This window comes from Anabas testudineus, chromosome 2 (assembly GCF_900324465.2).
Source record: "Anabas testudineus chromosome 2, fAnaTes1.2, whole genome shotgun sequence".
Classification (NCBI taxonomy): Eukaryota; Metazoa; Chordata; class Actinopteri; order Anabantiformes; family Anabantidae; genus Anabas; species Anabas testudineus.
In genome coordinates, this window is record NC_046611.1 from 32,375,136 (window position 1) to 32,393,509 (window position 18,374).

Here is an 18,374-nt window from a genome sequence, read left to right on the forward strand (position 1 = left end):
AATTTTCAGAATTTCACAAATAGCTTGATGCTCTGATTCTGTTCTTTTTCTTTTTGGTTATTACTTTTTCCATATAGATAGTAACATTCATACAGACATCACACATTCATGTATTTTGTTGGATTGGTACTGTGAAGAGCTACATTACATAAACAGATCTGTCACTTTTGGACAATTGTTGCTAATTTTGACAAGGGTAATACTCTAAATGTTCATCTGCTTTCCAGGCTTTATAGATCTTTGGAGGATTATGATGTTGTCCGTGCTATATTTGGTGGGAAAGTTGGGACCAAGTCAATCACCTGTGCTGCTCTTCAAGCTGAAGCCAACAGCGACTTTGCAGAAGCTGTGAAGCTTTACAATGAGGTATCCAAGTTTTGAGCTTCTCGCATCACAGTAGTAGACAGTGGTCAGTTGTCAATAAATGTATAGTAGATGTAAAATTAAGAAATCCAGTGCTTTGGTAACTTGTCAGTTGACTGACACCATTTTCCACATTGCTTGCTGGGTGTATACCGTAGGGATGTAATATTAGTGATCCAAGTAGCATGAAAGGTTGAGAAAAGTGCAGACTACCTTCTTTACTGGCAGGGTCTCAACACTGAGGTTTGGAATGATGGTGAGCCCACTGAATCTGAGAAGGACTTCTGGGAAATGGCTGCCATGGAGGCCTACAGTCATCTGACTGAGTGGAAGTCTCTTCAGTACTGCTCCACTGTGTATATTGATGAAAACTCCCCACCCAACCTGGAGAAGGTGTGGTCAGAGCCTCTCTACCAGGTAACAGAAGTGACCTTTCACAGTCTAGTCTCATGTAACAGGGAGGAATGGCATCCTGCCAGTTTCGATTCCAAACCAAACTACAGTCTCTCATGTTAAATGAGCTGTAATGGCATAGAATGAAAAGCTACTGTACTTTGGATAATCTCACGCATCCTTCTTAATAACTAAATTACTGCTGTGGCTGTGAATACAATCTTACATATTGTACTCTGTAGCAACACCAAACTTTTAAGCCCTTTGGGAATGCAATATTCAACATGTAGTGAAATAAATTTGTTAGTATCATGTAAGTGCATAAGTTGTAATACTTCAGTCTAACTAACATCAGTCTTCTGCATTTGCGGCAGGAAATGTACCTGCAGCACATGATCCGCAGCATGTTGAAGCAGCTGCAGCTGGGGGAGCGGGACCAAACTCTTCTGAGTTTCATCGACAAAGCCATGAAGGTGGAGGAGCGCAAAAAGCTCTTGGATAGTCATTACAGCCAAGAGCTCAGCTTGCTCTACATCCTGCAGGAGGACTACGACCGCGCCCAATACTACACCAACTACGCCATGCAGCTCTTCATGGAGGTCTGCTGTTACACATCTTGTTTTTGTCCATCACCTACAGTTTTAGATAGACATAATGTAATTCTGTCTAGAAATATCTGGTCAGTGCACAGAAGTGAGTGCACAGTCCTTTTTGTGTGTGAGCGTGTGTGTGTGTGTGTGTGCGTGTGTGTGCGTAAATGTGCATGCAGTGCGTACCACAAGACCACTCAGTTTCTTTGCATCATACAGAGCTACTCCAGTGTAGATACACTCTTGACCGAAAGTCGCCTGACCATCCTGCAGTCAGTGCAGTCCTTAACTGAGATCCAGGATTTCCTGCTGTTCATAAAAGGAGAAGGGTGTGTGGAATCTGTGATAATAATTCAAACTATGAATATCAAATAAAATGGATATTTAAAATGAACCGTTGGCTCTGCCTCAAGGTGCAGTAACTTGTTTGTTTTTTAATCATTAGTGTCTGTGAGCTCCCTTAAACGGCTCATCCGATTATGGACTGAGCGCTTTCCTGATGCTAAAGTGGATCCATTGAACGTATGGGATGATATCATTACATCTCGGTATGAAGAACAGGTTTACGAACAAATCTTTCCAATTAAGGTAAAAATAAAAAATGAGCCTCACATTTGATCTCTACACTTCAGATGTTTCTTCTTGGACAAGATCAGGGAACAGCTGCAGAGCCACACTCCCCACACTATGGAAGTGGATGGTTCAGAAGGCTCAGCAGATGACATTGACACATTAGTAAATGACTGCAAGTTCAGCATGAAGCTACACATGGCTGATAGTGCGTGGAAGCAGGTGAAGAAATAACTGTTTTTGTTTTTGTTTGTTTTGTTTTTTACTGTCTGACTGTTATTGTGCTGTCACTTTGTAACTACACCTTGGCTTATTCATGTTGTTTCAGAATAACTTTTCCGTTGCTACCAAGCTGCTAAAGGAACTTCACAGAGAGGCTAAAACTAATAGAGCCTGGTTGATGCGATGGGTTCACAGTTTTAGCTGCTACAGTCACAAACGCAGCCAGACCCAGGGTCCTGTGGAGCAAATCAGCACCATGTTGAAGACAATCCCGCTCCTGGGTAAGATGGAAAACAATTCATATTAACAATTTATAAGATCATCCCTTAAAGAAATAGTGCTTCCATGCAACTCCCCAATAAGACGCTGTTGAAGAGAGTTCTCTAAACCTCTCTGTTTTGCTGCCAATACCTTCAGCGCAAATACCAGAAAAAGCACTAAACCCACTTTCATATATCATTAAACAAAAGTATATATTATCAATATGGTATCGTCAAGCACAAAACTGTGTACATACAGCAGTAGTAAGGAGAATAGTGTTTCCCCAAAGAGTGTTAACAATGGCCTAACAGTTTCAGTTGCAACCGGAATATTTCTTTTAAATTTACGATTTAATTTAAATCCAGGTATTTAAAAAAAAAAAGAAGGACAAATGAAGAAACATTGAAGAAACATAGTCTTGTTGTTTTCTCTCTGCAGAGGATATTCAGACTGACTGTCAGAGTGCCACAGCTAAAGTATTCAGATGCCAAAAGATACTCCAGGGTACGTCTTTCCACATCCTGGCTACAGGTGTAAGCAGAAGCCCCTCAGTCTTGGGATCTATTGATGCAGAGAAGGCCCAGAAAGTTGTAAGGCTTTCTGGAGCTGCAGGGTCCAGTGAAAATCCAAAGGTACTTCAGTCACAGACAACTACTTTCTGTGAAGCTGCTTTGCAGTCTTAGTAAGAAGCCTTAACTTGTGCTCAGAATGTGTGTGTGAAACAGGTAAAGGGTATTTGGTCAATAAACTAAACTGTTTATCCTGCAGAAAGTGGAAATGGGGCTGCAGCTTCAAGCGTTGGCGATGTTGTGTGATGCTACGAAAAAGGCAGATGAAGAACTTCAGTCTTACACTCAGGACTGTGTTGAGACTAGCAGCATCATAGAGACATACATGACTTTGGCTAACTTCTGTGACAAACGACTGCGAGTGGAAGAGCAAGGTGATACTGGTGAGTAATAATACTAATGGATAATTCAAGGATTTTCATGCCAATAACTCACTCTGAATAAATGACTCATCTCACTTTCATTATGATGTCCTCACATTCAGTCTTTTATTTATTTTGTATTTATTATTATTTTTCCCAGAAAGCCAATTTCCAGATTTTCTGGCTCTGCCTGTTCATGTAGTGGAGAGCATGATGAAAGCACTGAAGATGAACTCAGAGGAAGCTCGCCTTAAGTTCCCACGTCTGCTACAGATTGTCGAGTTGTACCCTGCTGAGACCTTGGACCTCATGAAGAAAGAGGTTAGTGAGTTGAGATAACTGTAAGATACACCTTACTAAAAAGTCTTGTTTGTTGTCAGTCTAGCAGTATCCTATAAAATATGTTTTCTTTAGTCATACATAGTGACAACACATCTGTTTGTGTTTAGATTATGTCAGTTCCCTGCTGGATGCTGATTAGCTGGATCAGTCAAATGGTTGCACTCTTGGACAAACCAGAAGCTGTAGCAGTGCAGCACTGCATTGGGCAGATAGCAGAGTGCTACCCCCAAGCTCTTGTTTACGCTCTCATGATCAGCAGCGAGAGTTACCAGTTTGAAGTCTCAGCCACAGGACACAAGCAGCGGGAATTTGTCAACAGGCCAGTTGTTTGGAGAACAAAATCAAGTTCCATCATATTTAGTTTAATAGTGAAAGTGTATTTTCAGTACTACTTAGTATTTATCTCAATGAAAATGGTTTGTGTGCCAACAGGCTCAGCAGCATGTTGGGCAAGATAGGAACTGTGAAGAACTTTGTGGATGCACTGCAGCAGCTTACAAATCCTGGGATGATTTTTAAGGTAATTCAACTATGAATGAGTCAAACAGCTGGCTACTAGTTTTCAGTGTCTCATTGATTATGTTCATCTGTCCCCACAGGATTGGTGGGACAATGTAAAAAACGAGTTGGCAAAACCAAGCTTTGACAAGAAGCGGATGGGTGACATGTATGACGAGATGTATTCTTCACTCGGAGATCCAAACACAGATGGTCATGGATCGTTTCGGAAAAAGTTTATCCAGGTTTGTCCGTATTCAATTCTGTACATGTATATGGCAACATAGGACAATAATTGAGCGAGCTACAGGGTCATGGGCCCCCAAGACTCAGTGGTGCATGTGGTTAGCCTGTGTGGTCCATTCTTACAAAAGAGCTGCTGTAACACAAACTGGTTGCAGGGGTGCTGGAGCCTTTTGCAATGTTGAGTCACCAGTTAGCCTAACTGCAAACTTCACTGCTGTGTTTGAATTTGTGAACAGGTGAAGGTGGTAGCTTCAAACATTTAGACATTTTCCCCCACATACAGTTTTTTTTGTTTTTTTAATTTTTTCCCTAAAGATCCTGACTGAAGTTTCTAGATGATTATCAAAATGACTTGTCTGTATGTTGTTTATTGCAGCAGTTTCTTTCTCTAATTTAACAGAAATTTGCTAAAGATGTGGAGAAACTGCTGGGACCTAAAGGCAGCAAGCTGTTTGAGAAGAGGAAGGATAAAAGCTTGGTGCAGCAGGTGGAAAATCTGGCAGCAGCCATGCGTGATTTTCAGACAGAACCGGGAAACCTGAAGGAATACTCTCCCTGGCTAAGTGCATTCAAAGCAGACCAGTTCAGCAATGAGCTAGAAATCCCAGGTATCAGCTTGAAAAAGTTACAACTGAAATCGGGGCCATCTGTAAACTGTAAATTTACAGATAAATTGTGTTTTGTTCATGCCAAAATATTTTACTTTCTATGTAGGACAGTATGATGGGCGATCTAAACCTTTACCAGAGTATCACACAAAAATCACAGGCTTTGATGAAAGGGTATGTTGTTGTTTAAACCATCTTGTGTCTAAGTGTGGTGTCTCCATACTGGCTGCCCAGTAAGTGCCATCACCTTTACCCTGCAGGTAAAGGTGATGACCTCCATTCGTCGCCCTAAGCGCCTGATCATCCGCGGGGACGATGAGCGGGATCATCCCTTTCTGGTCAAGGGTGGGGAGGACCTCCGTCAGGACCAACGCATCGAGCAGCTTTTTAGTGTCATGAACATTTTGCTGAGTCATGACGCCATCTGCACACACAGAGGCTTGCAGCTCCGCACCTATCAAGTCATTCCCATTACCACAAGGTGCTGACCACATTTGTCCATGCCTTTCTTTATCACCAGCTACTGATGTCCTGTCTCTAGCCCTGATTCCAGTCAGTGATTGGCGAGACTCCCCTCTATAAAAACTATTATTATATATTATTATTTATTTATTGTTATTTTTGTGTTTAATAATTATTTTGCTATTCTTTATACTTTGATTTATTTATTGTATTTACACTGCACATCCAAAAAACGTCACACATGCTAATGTTTTGTTAGACCACAATTAGCTTTTAATACGGCACCATTCAATATAACTTGGTCAATAATGTTGCTCAACCTAGACCTGACCACCTGCAGCAGCCCCAGATCATAGCACTAAGCATACAGTGGCAAGAAAAACTTGGAATTTCATGGTTTTCTGCATTAATTTCTCATAAAATGTGCTCTGATCTTCATCTAACTGACAACAATAGAAAAACACTGTCTGCTGAAAATAATAGTACACAAACATTATATGTTTTCATGTTTTTATTGAACATAACATGTAAACATTCACAGTGCAGGGTGGAAAAGTATGTGAACTTAATAACTTGTTGACCCGTCTTTGGCACCAATAACCTCAACCAAACGTAACTCTAGGATGCTTCTTTACCTCATTCAGCATTCTGCGTCATCTTTACAGGACGACCACACCTAGGGAGAGTAGCAACAGTGCTGAACTTTCTTCATTTGTAGACAGTCTGTCTTACCGTGGACACATGAACATCAATTCAATTTATTTGTAGAGCGCTTTTTACATTTGACATTGTCACAAAGCAGCTTTACACAACCAAAGAACAGTACATCAAGGCTTTTGGAGATACTTTTGTAACCCTTTCCAGCTTCATGCAAGTCAACAATTCTTGATCATAGGTCTTCTGAGAGCTTTTGTCTGCCAGGCATGGTTCACATCAGGCAGTGCTTCTTGAAACCAGTAAACCCCAAAACTGGTGTGTGTTTTTAAAGGGCAGGACAGCTTTCAGCAACACATCCAATATCATCACACTGATTGGACTCAATGTTGGCTCACTCCTGGCTCCAATTGGGCTAGGGGTTCACATACTTGTTCCACCCTGCACAGTGAATGTTTACATGTTATGTTAAAAAAACAACAACATGAAAACATATAATGTTTGTGTTGTATTATTTTAAGCAGACTGTGTTTTTGTATTGTTGTGAGTTAGATGAAGAGCAGAGCACAGAAATTAATGCAGAAAACCATGAAATTCCAAAAGGTTACGGTTAAGGTTAAGTTTTTCTTGCCACTGTATATATTTATCTAATTTTATTTATGTGTGTGTGTGTGTGTGTGTGTGTGTGTGTGTGTGTGTGTGTGTGTGTGTGTGTGTGTGTGTGTGTGTGTGTGTGTGTATTTGGGATGGGGCTTTAACATTGTTACCACTTCCTGACACCACTACAGAAAATGTACAGAGAAACCAACTTAGTTTTTACTGTCTTTACAGAGTTGGCCTGATTGAGTGGATGGAAAATACCTGCACCCTAAAAGAGTTCCTGTGGAACACAATGACCCAGGAGGAACAGCAAAATGCTCAGAGGTACGCTTGATACAGTTACTGTAAAAATATTAGAGTACTGTCCAAGAAATCTGCTGTGCTCTAGAAGAGAAATAATTTTATTAACTACTGTAAATTAGAATGTTTGTGGCGTAAAACTTTTGTGACTTGTCTTTATGTGTTTGTTTACTTCTTTTTGAATAAATATAAGAGGGGCAGATATTTGTAGTGATATTTTATATAAAAAGTATTTATTTATATATATTGATGGTAATACATGCTTATTGCAAATGCTGAAAGTATTATAGCAATGTGATGCCATGTGATTTCTTTACTTTAAGGTGTCCTAAACTCTACAGTCAATGGCTTTCAGGCTTTGCTTCAAATTCAAAAGAGAGTGGCATCGCACTTTATAGTCTGGCTTACAGGTATGTCTCCTGATGTTCACTGTTTCTAAAACCAGAGGTTACATTACAGGTAGTAACTGATCGAGTTACACTTTGGTTGTAGAACTGTTGTAGTATAACAGGTTGGTTTCTAGAATATGAATAGTGAACAGAAATTAGCTCAAACATTTCTTCTTTTGTCAGGAAAGCAAAACGTGCTGAAACAGTCAGCAACTTTATGAAAATGTTGCAGCAAGTACCCAGTGATCTCCTGAAGTAAGTGAGCAAGTTTTTTTTTATAGAATATTACACAAAACTTTAAGACAACTTAAAGTGTAACTTCCAATTGCAGTCCAAAACTGCTCCCAGGGTCAGTACCATTTTTTTTTTCTCCTTTCCAATTTGTAGGCGAGCCTTTTTGAAGATGTGCAACAACCCTGTGGCTTTTCTTTCTTTACGTTCTCACTTCATCTGCTCTCACGCTTTGCTGTGTGTGAGCCACTGGATTCTGGGTATCGGAGACCGCCACCTGTCCAACTTCATGATCAACATGGAAACAGGAGGCATGATTGGCATCGACTTTGGTCACGCTTTCGGTTCAGCCACACAGGTTAGTGAAATGATACTCAGGATATTTCAGTGTCAGATGGAGCAACTGGACATCCCAACATTTCCATCTGAAGACGTGCTAATATGGCTAAAAAAGAAACAAACACAGCCTCTTTCTGTCCTTGCAGTTTCTCCCTGTGCCAGAACTCATGCCTTTCCGGCTGACCAGACAGTTTGTGAATCTAATGCAACCACTGAAGGAATCGGGTTTGATCCAGAGCGTCATGGTTCACTCCCTTAGAGCTTATAGAGCCGAGCCAGACCTTTTGCTTAACACCATGGATGTGTTTGTGAAGGAGCCATCACTGGACTGGAAGGTAACCAATACTCCTGTTGGGAAAATCCCAGTAAACACTAAAGCAGTTTGTTTGACCAATTTACAGTAGATAAGGAAAACATCATCTCTTTACTATCCCACAGAACTTTGAGCTAAAACAGCTGAAGAAAGGAGGCACTTGGACTGAGAACATAAACACCAAAGAAATCAACTGGTATCCCTTACAGAAGGTGAACTTTTGCAGTAGAAAACTAGAAGGAGCAAATCCAGCTGCTATTACCAGGTATGTCATCGAATATCAGTCTAAGATGCTCTACTGGATCTTCACAAAGAATCTTCACTTGTGTGTGTGTGTGTGTGTGTGTTAAGATGTTGATTTTATATTGTCAGTGAGGAGCTGAAGCTGGGCTTTGAGAAGGACCTCGCATTCCCGGGGATGCAGACTGTGGCTCTGGGGAGTGAGGAGCACAACATACGTTCCAAGCTTCCAGCTGCAGGCCTGTCAGTGGAGCAGCAGGTGGAGTGTCTGCTTGACCAAGCCATGGACCAAAATGTGCTGGGCAGAGTTTATGTGGGCTGGGAAGCATGGATGTGATTCTTTGATTTCCATCCATAGTCACGCCAACGTGACTGAAAAGGAGACAAGCATGGGATGTGGATGAAGTTTTGAATTCTTTGACATTAATTTTTAAGCAGATCATATCACTTGCACAATGTGCAAGCATTGTTCACATTATATATTACACTGTCAGGAAGTGTGTAGGTAAGGAAATTAGCTTGTATTGTTTGGTTCACAAAGATCCTTGTGATCTGCAATGTTTCCTCTTTTCTATCTGTGAACAATTCTTCTTATCTGTTGGGTTATGACACAGTAGGGGCTTGTAAGTGAACTCTAAATGCGCTAAATCAACGAAATCACTAAATCGCTAATCTAATTTGCAATTTTGAAAAAAACATTTGGAAATCGGATACCAAATGAGCATAAGCACCTACTTACCCTTACTCTGAAGTGAACCAGCATCAATCTTTAATGTTGTGTAATGTTTCAAATAAAACAATTGTACAAATAGCTAATTTTTGTTTCTTTTTTTTTTTTAAGTATCAAACTTCTCAGTTGTCACCTGCAGTAGATGTCAACATGCTCACATTCGACTGGTGCAGGAAGCACACATTTTCACACTTTACACGTATGTTTAATGTTACCACCTTTATTCATTTGCTGTGATGATGGAAAATCATCAACAAACATTTCACTTGCAGATAACTCGGGAGTCCTAATTTGCTGAACCTGGATGTAGACTGTACCTCATTGGTTCATTTGTAACTCTGGTATGGTATCACTACAATCTATAACTAACCCAGTCACACTACTAATGACATGTTATGATGACCACGTTTTTCTAGTATTGAAATCTGAGCAGTTCAAGTCCAGTGACTCAAATGGAACTAAAAGAAGTAGTGAACTTTCAGTTTAAAAAACAACTGACTAAAAGACTGAAATATAATGTAAGTGTATTTTCAGGGAACATGTGTTAACCACTTCCAGCTTAAAGAAGCCTTGAAAATTCCTTCGGGTTCTGACTTGTGCAGATCACCGACAAACCCTCTGTGTGTGTATAAAAGCTGTGGTGAAACAGACTGTGTGACTACACCTTCGAAATAATTATTTGGACAGTAATACACCACAGGTCGTAGTACAGTATACCATTGTAATCCTTACAAGTGTACGTCTTTCCTGTAGGGAAAGCCCAAGTGTCAGTGTCCTGCACCATCAAAAGCCACTTGACGAAACTCGAACAGGAACAGGCCTATTCAGTTCATTTTATTTTTAGGTATATAGCGCTAAAAAAAAAAAAAAAAAAAGACAGAAAATCTAACAAGCAAGCACTGAACAACAGTGGACAGAAAAAACTCCCTTTAACAGAAGAATCCTCCAGCGACCATCTGCCTTGACTGGTTGGGCTGGCTGGAATGCTGTCTGGTAAACACAAATCTACAACATAAATATATGATACATTTCTCAGTCACCAGTTACATTGATGAGTCTAAAACAAACTGGATTTAAATGTCAGTGGCTCCTTTTTGATTCCCAGTTGTTTTTGTCAGTACACTTTGATAAAACTAGAACTTTAGCCTAGTTTTAAGTTATTGGAACATTTTCATTAAATGAAGCCACTCGATATGAATGCCAAATCGACAAGACTGAACATGTCCATATACTACATCATCACATACACCGTTATCTTCTCATTCAGACAGTAATACCACTGAATATGCTCAACTGAACTATTCTTCCATCTGTAAAATAAGCAGCCTGCAGTGTACACACTCCTCCAGAGACATCGTGTCTTGTTGCCCCCTTGTAGATGGAATTTAATCACCTGGACCAGATATTGGTTAACCCCCCCCCTGGAAGTTGTTCTGATGTTCCATCTTAAAAGACGTCCTAAAGCCTTAATTCTGAGGAACGAGGAACAATATTTGATGAGAGATAAGCAAAGATACACCAGAAGACCATCCCTCACAGAAGTCTTTAATTGGACCATCACACTCTTTTATTGGAAGCCTATTAGTGATTGGCTGCAGTTGATTGCACTGATCTTAAACTGCATCACAACACCAGCAAGTTTTATACTGAAGTACACTTATAACATTAAAACATAACCAATAAATGTTTTCAGATCCATCATCTGGATCACAGGCAGTTGCTGACAAAAAGCCTTGAAGAACTTTCATATTATAAGCTGAAAAAAAAAAAGTGACCACAAAGTCTGACGGACAGCTGATCCACCATTATCAGAAACAAACATCATGACAATCGACAGCGGAGAAGATATATTAGAAGATTATATCTCCCAAAACCCTGTTTCCTCAGGTCCTCTCTCCTTGTATTTTTGTTTTATTTATTGATTTTTTGGATCCCTCCATTTATCTTTAGTGGGACGCAAGTGAGGGAAAAGTGGATGCAATTAAGGGAATTGGGATCCACCTATCGTCATTTACATCTGTATACTTAACTGTTTAGGACATTTTTTTGGAACATCACATAAGATTTAAGGATGACTGTCTGATATGACTTAAAATCTAACACTGTCTTTACCCTAAAGTTGGGACCAAAGTAGCAAAGGTAGTGACTGGTACCGTACAACAAGAAATAAAAAATAAAATAGAAAAACACACAAGTCAACTTGTAAATCAATTTTAAAAAAATAACTTTTAAAGAAATTTCCTTCAAGCTCAAACAAGATTAAAGTCTGATCACAAAGGAATAAAATATAAAAAAATAAAATAAAATTCTCCACTTGCTCCTTCCTTCGAGCGGCCTTGTGCCTTCACCTTCCACATCTTTTCCAGCTCTTCTTTCAGCTCTTGTTATTTCTCGATCTTCTCGTGCTCCTTCTTTCTGATGTTGCTATCACTTGGAATTGCTACATCTATCACTACAGCCTTGTTCTCCTGTTTGTCCACCACTACTATGTTGGGTTGGTTGGCCATTACCAGTTTGTCAGTCTGTATCCCTGGAAGTCCCACAGGATCTTAGCTCGGTCATTCTAAACCACCTTTGGAGGTGTGTCCCATTTTGACTTTGGGACTTCCAGCCTGTACTCACACAGGCTGTACAGTTGTTCCTGTACACTATGCCGGCCACTTGGTTATGGCGTTCCATGTATGCCCTGCCTGCTAGCATCTTGCATCCCGCTGTTATGTCCTGGATTGTTTCAGGGGCATCTTTGCACAGCCTGCACCTGGGGTCCTGCCTGGTATGGTAGATCCCAGCCTCTATCGATCTTGTTCTCAGAGCCTGCTCCTGTTCTGCTAGGATTAGTGCCTCTGTGCCATCTTTCAGTCTAGCTTTGTCTAGCCACTGGTAGGATTTGTCAACATCAGCCACTTCTTCAATCTGCCGGTGGTACATGCCATACAGGGGTTTGTCCTTCCATGAGGGTTCCTCTTCTTCATTCCCTTGCTCCTCTGGTTTCTGCTACCTGAGGTATTCACTAAGCACGCAATCAGTTGGGGCCATCTTCCTGATGTATTCATGGAACTTATGATCCACTTTTTCTGCTAGTACTACAACTTAGTAAAGGGAATCCAATTAACCAAATAAATCAGTAAATCAGATACACATTCATTTATTTGTGAAAAATGATATTTAATATTTGTGTGTGGCAAAAATATATCACCCCTTTTGCAACACTGTGTGTGGGTCATTTTCTTGCTGCATGGTCGACTTTCTGTTGAACTTCACTTCACAGCTGAAACTGTGACATTTTCCTTCAAATTTATGATTCCATCAATGATGGCAAAACTTCCTTGTCCTTCATAGCACACCCAAAAAATTATACTACCACAACGTTCAAAGAATACTAATGGAATGCATGGCAACATTTGGTCACTTCTCATTTAAGCCAAAAAGTTCTACTTTGGTCTCATCTGTCAGAACAGATGAACATAACATTTTTCCAGTAGCCTTCTAGCTTCTCCCCTACCTTCTTGCAAGTCTATGACGAATACCATTGTTATTTAACATTGGATTGAGTGATGGACAAATGATCATCAATATTAAAACTTGCTAGAAGAGGCTTTTGGTTCCCTAGAGGTTATCCCAGGGTTCCTTGTGACCTTCCAGACTTTTACACACTTGCTCTTAGTGTGAAATTTGCTGGCTGACCACTCCTGGGGAGGTTAAAATAGTGTTGAATGTTCCCCAAATAAGGCAAAATAATAAGGCAAGGTCCCTCACACTCATGTCTGATTGTTATCCTACTGATTGAAAAACCTGACTCGAATCGCTTTTTACTACACAAATATATGTAACATTGAATTAATTCTAAATGCTTTGCATTAAATAAATTAATAAATGTATTTTTTCTCTCATTTGTTTAACTGGGTTTCCTTTATCTACTAATTTCAAAATCAAATTACACTTTTAGGTCATGTTAATACAGAACTCCAGAAGATTCTAAAGGGTTTCAAGCTTTCAACAGCCAGTATGTGTATAAGATTTTTACAATAAGCCTTAATCATGAAACAGACAGGAGTATGCATACTTACATTGACACACACTTTTTACCCTCAAATAAGTCATTTTTGTACCCTGGTCTTAGTGTGAAATTCTCATTTTGAGAGATATCATTTTTTAACAAATGTGCAAATAACAAAGATTTGGTATCCTTCAGCACTAACGGCAATAGTCAATTATCTTTAGGAGCAATGACAGAGCTCTAACTACACCTTAGTCCTGCCCTCTCAAGCTTAGATGCAGCCTGTTCATTTTCAAGTAAAGTGCTCCTCTGGCAAAAAAAAAAGAAAAATCACACAGCACAAGATCACTCTCATATTTTTTTTTACCACTGGTTAAAAAAAATTGACACAAATCCAACAGTCCAGTGGATAAAAACATGATAACGTAAAAAAAACAAAAACAAAAAAATAATGTAAAAAAAAAGTGAACTATTGAGAGGCAATCCTGACTGTGTAGAGGTGATAGTCACAACAACAGGTCATACAAACTCCAAATTGCCATGGCCACTGTACATCCCTCAGTCCGCCAGTGACAGGATCTTATCATTTCCCAAATCAGCCTGTCTCATCTTGTCACACGTCAGGCAGCAGTTCTCATGTCCTGTGACTGGTACCATGCACTCCATGTCCAGCTTGGCCACATGTCCCTTTTTGTTGTGGTGACACTGGAAGCTATAATAAAGCCGGGACAGCATCTGTTGTTGCTGGTCCTGCAGCCGCTTATTCTCACTGCGAAGCATTCGTAGCGCAAGCATGATGAGCAGCACCAGAATAAGACCACCAGCAATGGGAACAGCGATCACTGCAGCCCGGAACCACACTTCCTTTGTTGAGGCTAGCTCCTGGACACGGGTCACCAGGTTGCTGTTACTGCTGTCTGGCAAGTACTTCATATCTGTACACAAAGAAAAGATTTGATGTTTGTCAGTTTTCATTTAAAGGTTTGCCGGATTAAATGTTATACAAAAAAACGGTTCTACCACTCCTCCAATATCTCTATGTAGTCTCATAAGTCTACAAGATTTCTGTACTAAATTTTGCTGAGGATGATTTGTAAAATCTCCTGAAGATGATTTAAGAATGATTTTAAGACTAACTGAAATGGCAGTAAGGGGCGTAGTTAGAAACCTAACAGCTGGTAACTGAATAATTCAATGCAAGAGCAAGTGCTTTACCTGTGGAGTCCCTGGTTTGTGCCAGGGCATGCAGGCCTCTGTAGTTACACATGTCAGTGTGGCAGCACTTTAGTGTCGATGCCAAGGCCTCAGTAAGGGCGTCTGTGGCCTTCAAGCTGCTACTGCAAATGTCAATGGCAATCGGGTTTAAACACCCATGGTTGATGGCAGAGTTTGTGTTGAGCGCGTCTCGGACCTTGGTGAAACAGGCATTGATCTCTGACTTGCACATGTATCCAGTGGCCACGCACTGTGGGGCATCACAGTAACACCTTATTTCACCTGGATTTGCACAGAGACAAAAAAAAAGGCAGGATTAATAGGGATTAGGGAATCTTTTGTCAAGATTACTTGCATAATGTTTTGTTTTTACTTTAACCTTGCAGTCCCTCACAATTGCTGGAACATAATAATTCAGCATGTATGTCTGGATTCCTGATTCCCTAGGACGCATTGACCACCAACATTTCCAGCTCAACGGGTTTCAAAGATTGAGTAGTTAATAGAACCCACTTGCCTCGTCCTTATAGGAGGTTTATTTATTTGCTGCCATTGTGTCCTCTACACACAGCATAAAAACCTTCAAGACTTAATGGAAATATTTTATATTTATTTTTCCAAACAGCAACTGTGCCTTCATGTAAGAGTTTCACATGTAAATTGGCTATATTTGTCTTTATAATAAAGCAGGAATGGCAGTTTATAATTAGAGGTTTGTTTGCCGTTGTCTACCTCTTTCAACCCAAATGGAAAGTCTTAAAGGGGTAGAGCGCAGTGGAGGAGACGCTTTTTTCCCTGCTTGCATGCAAAACTATACTTGTGGTAAGGACAGCTCGGGGATGCACTGAGATCCTATCTGAAGAGTGTCCTCTAACCTTGTCATTATGGCTGCCTGCTTGCCCGGTGATTACTTAATCACGACCTCTTTCAGTAAAAACTCTTGCCTTTCTCCTACATTTAAAAAAGCTACGGCCTGAATGTTTGTGCGTGATGGAGCAGTGGGGCCCCGCAGGTCATTCAGAGAGGAGCTCATTGGAAAGTAGAAGGCTCTTTGGAGGGTTGGAGGCTTCAAAACTAGATTTAACACCATGATTTGTGAATGACTGTAACATTGTAAAATTGATAATGAGTACAGTACATCTAAGCACAACAAGTCAATGATTCCCCCACATTATTTAGCTCTAATTATTTAGCTCTATATATATATATATATATATATATATATATATATATATATATATATATATATATATATATATATATATATATATATATATATATATATGGAGTGGGACTGATTTGCTCATTTTCTGAGAGCAACCGTCCAAACAATGTAGTTCCGGTTAAGACTCATTTTAACGTTGTCCTTTCTCTTTCCATGACTTGTTGAGTCCGATTTTAATAAACAGATAACCTCTATAACACTGTACCTTTAGTAAGAAGAACAGTTATAGCACACAGTTCCAGTTGAAGCCAGACGGACATTAAAGTGAACTGATCCATCTACTCCAAATCAATGCGCTAAACGTCGTCGTGTATCCGGCGGAGCAAACAGATTTACATGTGGTTAGAGAACAACTATGTTGAAACACAAGAGCGGACAGTTAAGACAAAACAATAAATCTCCTAAAACAGTCGCTTTCCTGCATGTAGATCATAAGGTTGGCGAATAGTCCCTTTATGACGGCCCGACATAACTCGACGCGAAAAACGGTGTCTTCTTATTTAAGCCGAGGAGGAAAATATTCCCAGCATCTCTGTGAGGGCGATCTCGACCAAATCTAAGTATAAACTACATAAGAGGATCACTTTAGGAGACGTGAACTCCGATCAGCGCACAGAGGACGAACTGAAGCTGTGGTCAAAAACATAGCTGTGGTCTCCAGAGCCCCGCCCCCTGCAGCTTGATTGGTCAGATCACCGGAAGAGCAGTTCGTCATATTACATAATACTGTTTTATCGACACTGGTCCAGTGGCTTCGATCTAAGTAGATAAAGTATTTAAATTAGGAAACGAAATGCACAAAAACACACAAAAGAAGGTGGTATTAGTGTAAAAGTGTATTATTATACTATAATGATATTGTAACATTATTATTGTAGTCTACCAACATCTTCAAAGATGAATCTATTGTCAATCGAAACATTTCATACTATTTTTATTTAACATTGTATTTGCTCTGTGTATGTAGTCATCACATAATCCATGTACTGTCCTTTTTTTTACATTTTAAGAAACTTTTGTGTCATCTGTAAAGCAGACCGGCTAGTAGCAGCTTACCTGTGATGTCATTGTGCTGCTTTCCTCCAGGCTGCACCCGCTGCTGCTGCAGGGAGGAGAGCACAGACAAGAGCAAAGCAAAAAGACAACATGGCGCCACCGAGGCGACACACACACACACACACACACACACACACACAGCCGACACGATTCCCCTGTAACAATCGGAAATGCAAATTATACGAACGCGTGATGTTTAACAGCTTCTGCAGGATTTGATTCGTCAGTTGCATGAGTTAAGTTTTTAACCCCACACAGACACACAGAATGTCTGCAGTTACACAGATGCCCACTTCACTGGGCTTGCACCATAATTCGTTTACATTTAGTCATTTATCAGACGCTTTCATCCAAAGCGATGAAACAAGTGAGGAACAAAGCAAGCCAAATATCTTACAGTTACTTTTTCAACAACAAGCATCGGTCAAAACTCTAGAATTTGCCACACAATTGTGTCCTAATCTCAGTGGTAGATTTATGCCGAACTGCTCTTTGGCTCTCAGACAATTAAACTGGTCATTTAATGCATTTAATTTTTGACGTGGATTAATTAATTAACAGCTCCATCACGGTGGAATGGGGAGTATCAGAATCCGAATCAGAATCAGAATCAAAAACAGAATCTGAATCAGAATCGGAATCAGAATCAGAATCAAAAACAGAATCAGAATCACAAACAGAATCAGAATCACAAACAGAATCTGAATCAGAATCAGAATCTGAATCAAAAACAGAATCTGAATCTGAATCAAAAACAGAATCTGAATCAGAATCAGAAACAGAATCTGAATCAGAATCAGAAACAGAATCAAAAACAGAATCTGAATCAGAATCAGAATCAAAAACAGAATCAGAATCAAAAACAGAATCAGAATCAAAAACAGAATCTGAATCAGAATCAGAATCTGAATCAAAAACAGAATCAGAATCAAAAACAGAATCTGAATCAGAATCAAAAACAGAATCAGAATCAAAAACAGAATCAGAATCAGAATCAGAATGAAAAACAGAATCAGAATCAGAATCAAAAACAGAATCTGGATCAGAATCAGAATCAGAATCAGAAACAGAATCAAAAACAGAATCAGAATCAGAATCAAAAACAGAATCTGAATCAGAAACAGAATCAAAAACAGAATCAGAATCAGAATCAAAAACAGAATCAGAATCAGAAACAGAATCAAAAACAGAATCAGAATCAGAATCAAAAACAGAATCTGAATCAGAAACAGAATCAAAAACAGAATCTGAATCAGAATCAAAAACAGAATCAGAATCAGAATCAGAAACAGAATCAAAAACAGAATCTGAATCAGAATCAGAAACAGAATCAAAAACAGAATCTGAATCAGAATCAGAATCAAAAACAGAATCTGAATTTTCATCAGTTTGATACAGGGTATCATGAATTGGACCTATCAATTCATAAACTTTGTTTATAACATTTGTGGCTCATCTCTGTACCTTTTTGCAAATGTTGAGCTGACTTTCTGATTCTTACTGCTGATGATGACCATGCAGCAGCTTTCCAATTGTTTGTACAGTGCATCATATTGTTTATTCTCTCTTTTTTCAGGCTGTAATTAAAGGTAATTATTA

At 39.6% G+C, this 18,374-nt stretch overlaps 2 protein-coding genes across 3 annotated transcripts in view; one reads left to right on the top strand and one right to left on the bottom strand.

Annotated features, from left to right (window-relative positions):
* prkdc (protein kinase, DNA-activated, catalytic subunit) overlaps positions 1-9,348 on the top strand; it is a 40,367-nt gene extending 31,019 nt beyond the window's left edge. Inside the window, exons 64-86 of the mRNA XM_026361928.1 lie at positions 228-366; positions 592-780; positions 1,131-1,355; positions 1,566-1,674; positions 1,792-1,894; positions 1,979-2,138; positions 2,245-2,419; positions 2,838-3,031; positions 3,168-3,351; positions 3,491-3,651; positions 3,780-3,991; positions 4,105-4,192; positions 4,272-4,415; positions 4,817-5,024; positions 5,131-5,198; positions 5,285-5,505; positions 6,972-7,064; positions 7,364-7,450; positions 7,613-7,684; positions 7,817-8,018; positions 8,146-8,334; positions 8,438-8,577; positions 8,685-9,348. Of these exons, the coding sequence (XP_026217713.1) occupies positions 228-366; positions 592-780; positions 1,131-1,355; positions 1,566-1,674; positions 1,792-1,894; positions 1,979-2,138; positions 2,245-2,419; positions 2,838-3,031; positions 3,168-3,351; positions 3,491-3,651; positions 3,780-3,991; positions 4,105-4,192; positions 4,272-4,415; positions 4,817-5,024; positions 5,131-5,198; positions 5,285-5,505; positions 6,972-7,064; positions 7,364-7,450; positions 7,613-7,684; positions 7,817-8,018; positions 8,146-8,334; positions 8,438-8,577; positions 8,685-8,889 (3,568 nt within the window). The 3' untranslated portion in view covers positions 8,890-9,348. The remainder of the gene's footprint in view (positions 1-227; positions 367-591; positions 781-1,130; positions 1,356-1,565; positions 1,675-1,791; positions 1,895-1,978; positions 2,139-2,244; positions 2,420-2,837; positions 3,032-3,167; positions 3,352-3,490; positions 3,652-3,779; positions 3,992-4,104; positions 4,193-4,271; positions 4,416-4,816; positions 5,025-5,130; positions 5,199-5,284; positions 5,506-6,971; positions 7,065-7,363; positions 7,451-7,612; positions 7,685-7,816; positions 8,019-8,145; positions 8,335-8,437; positions 8,578-8,684) is intronic.
* Positions 9,349-12,439: 3,091 nt separating this feature from the next.
* bambia (BMP and activin membrane-bound inhibitor (Xenopus laevis) homolog a) lies at positions 12,440-16,797 on the bottom strand. Of its 2 annotated transcripts, XM_026364178.1 has the most exons (4): positions 15,925-16,796; positions 14,495-14,776; positions 13,822-14,214; positions 12,440-13,783 (listed from the first exon to the last, which is right to left on the bottom strand). In XM_026364178.1, the coding sequence occupies exons 1-3, from the start codon at positions 15,995-15,997 to the stop codon at positions 13,838-13,840; spliced, it is 732 nt and encodes a 243-aa protein (XP_026219963.1). In that variant the 5' UTR covers positions 15,998-16,796; the 3' UTR covers positions 12,440-13,783; positions 13,822-13,837. The 2 variants fall into 2 exon arrangements, with proteins under 2 accessions (XP_026219963.1, XP_026219962.1); XM_026364177.1 differs by having other exon boundaries at positions 12,440-14,214; positions 15,925-16,797.
* Between the last annotated feature and the right edge of the window lie 1,577 nt (positions 16,798-18,374).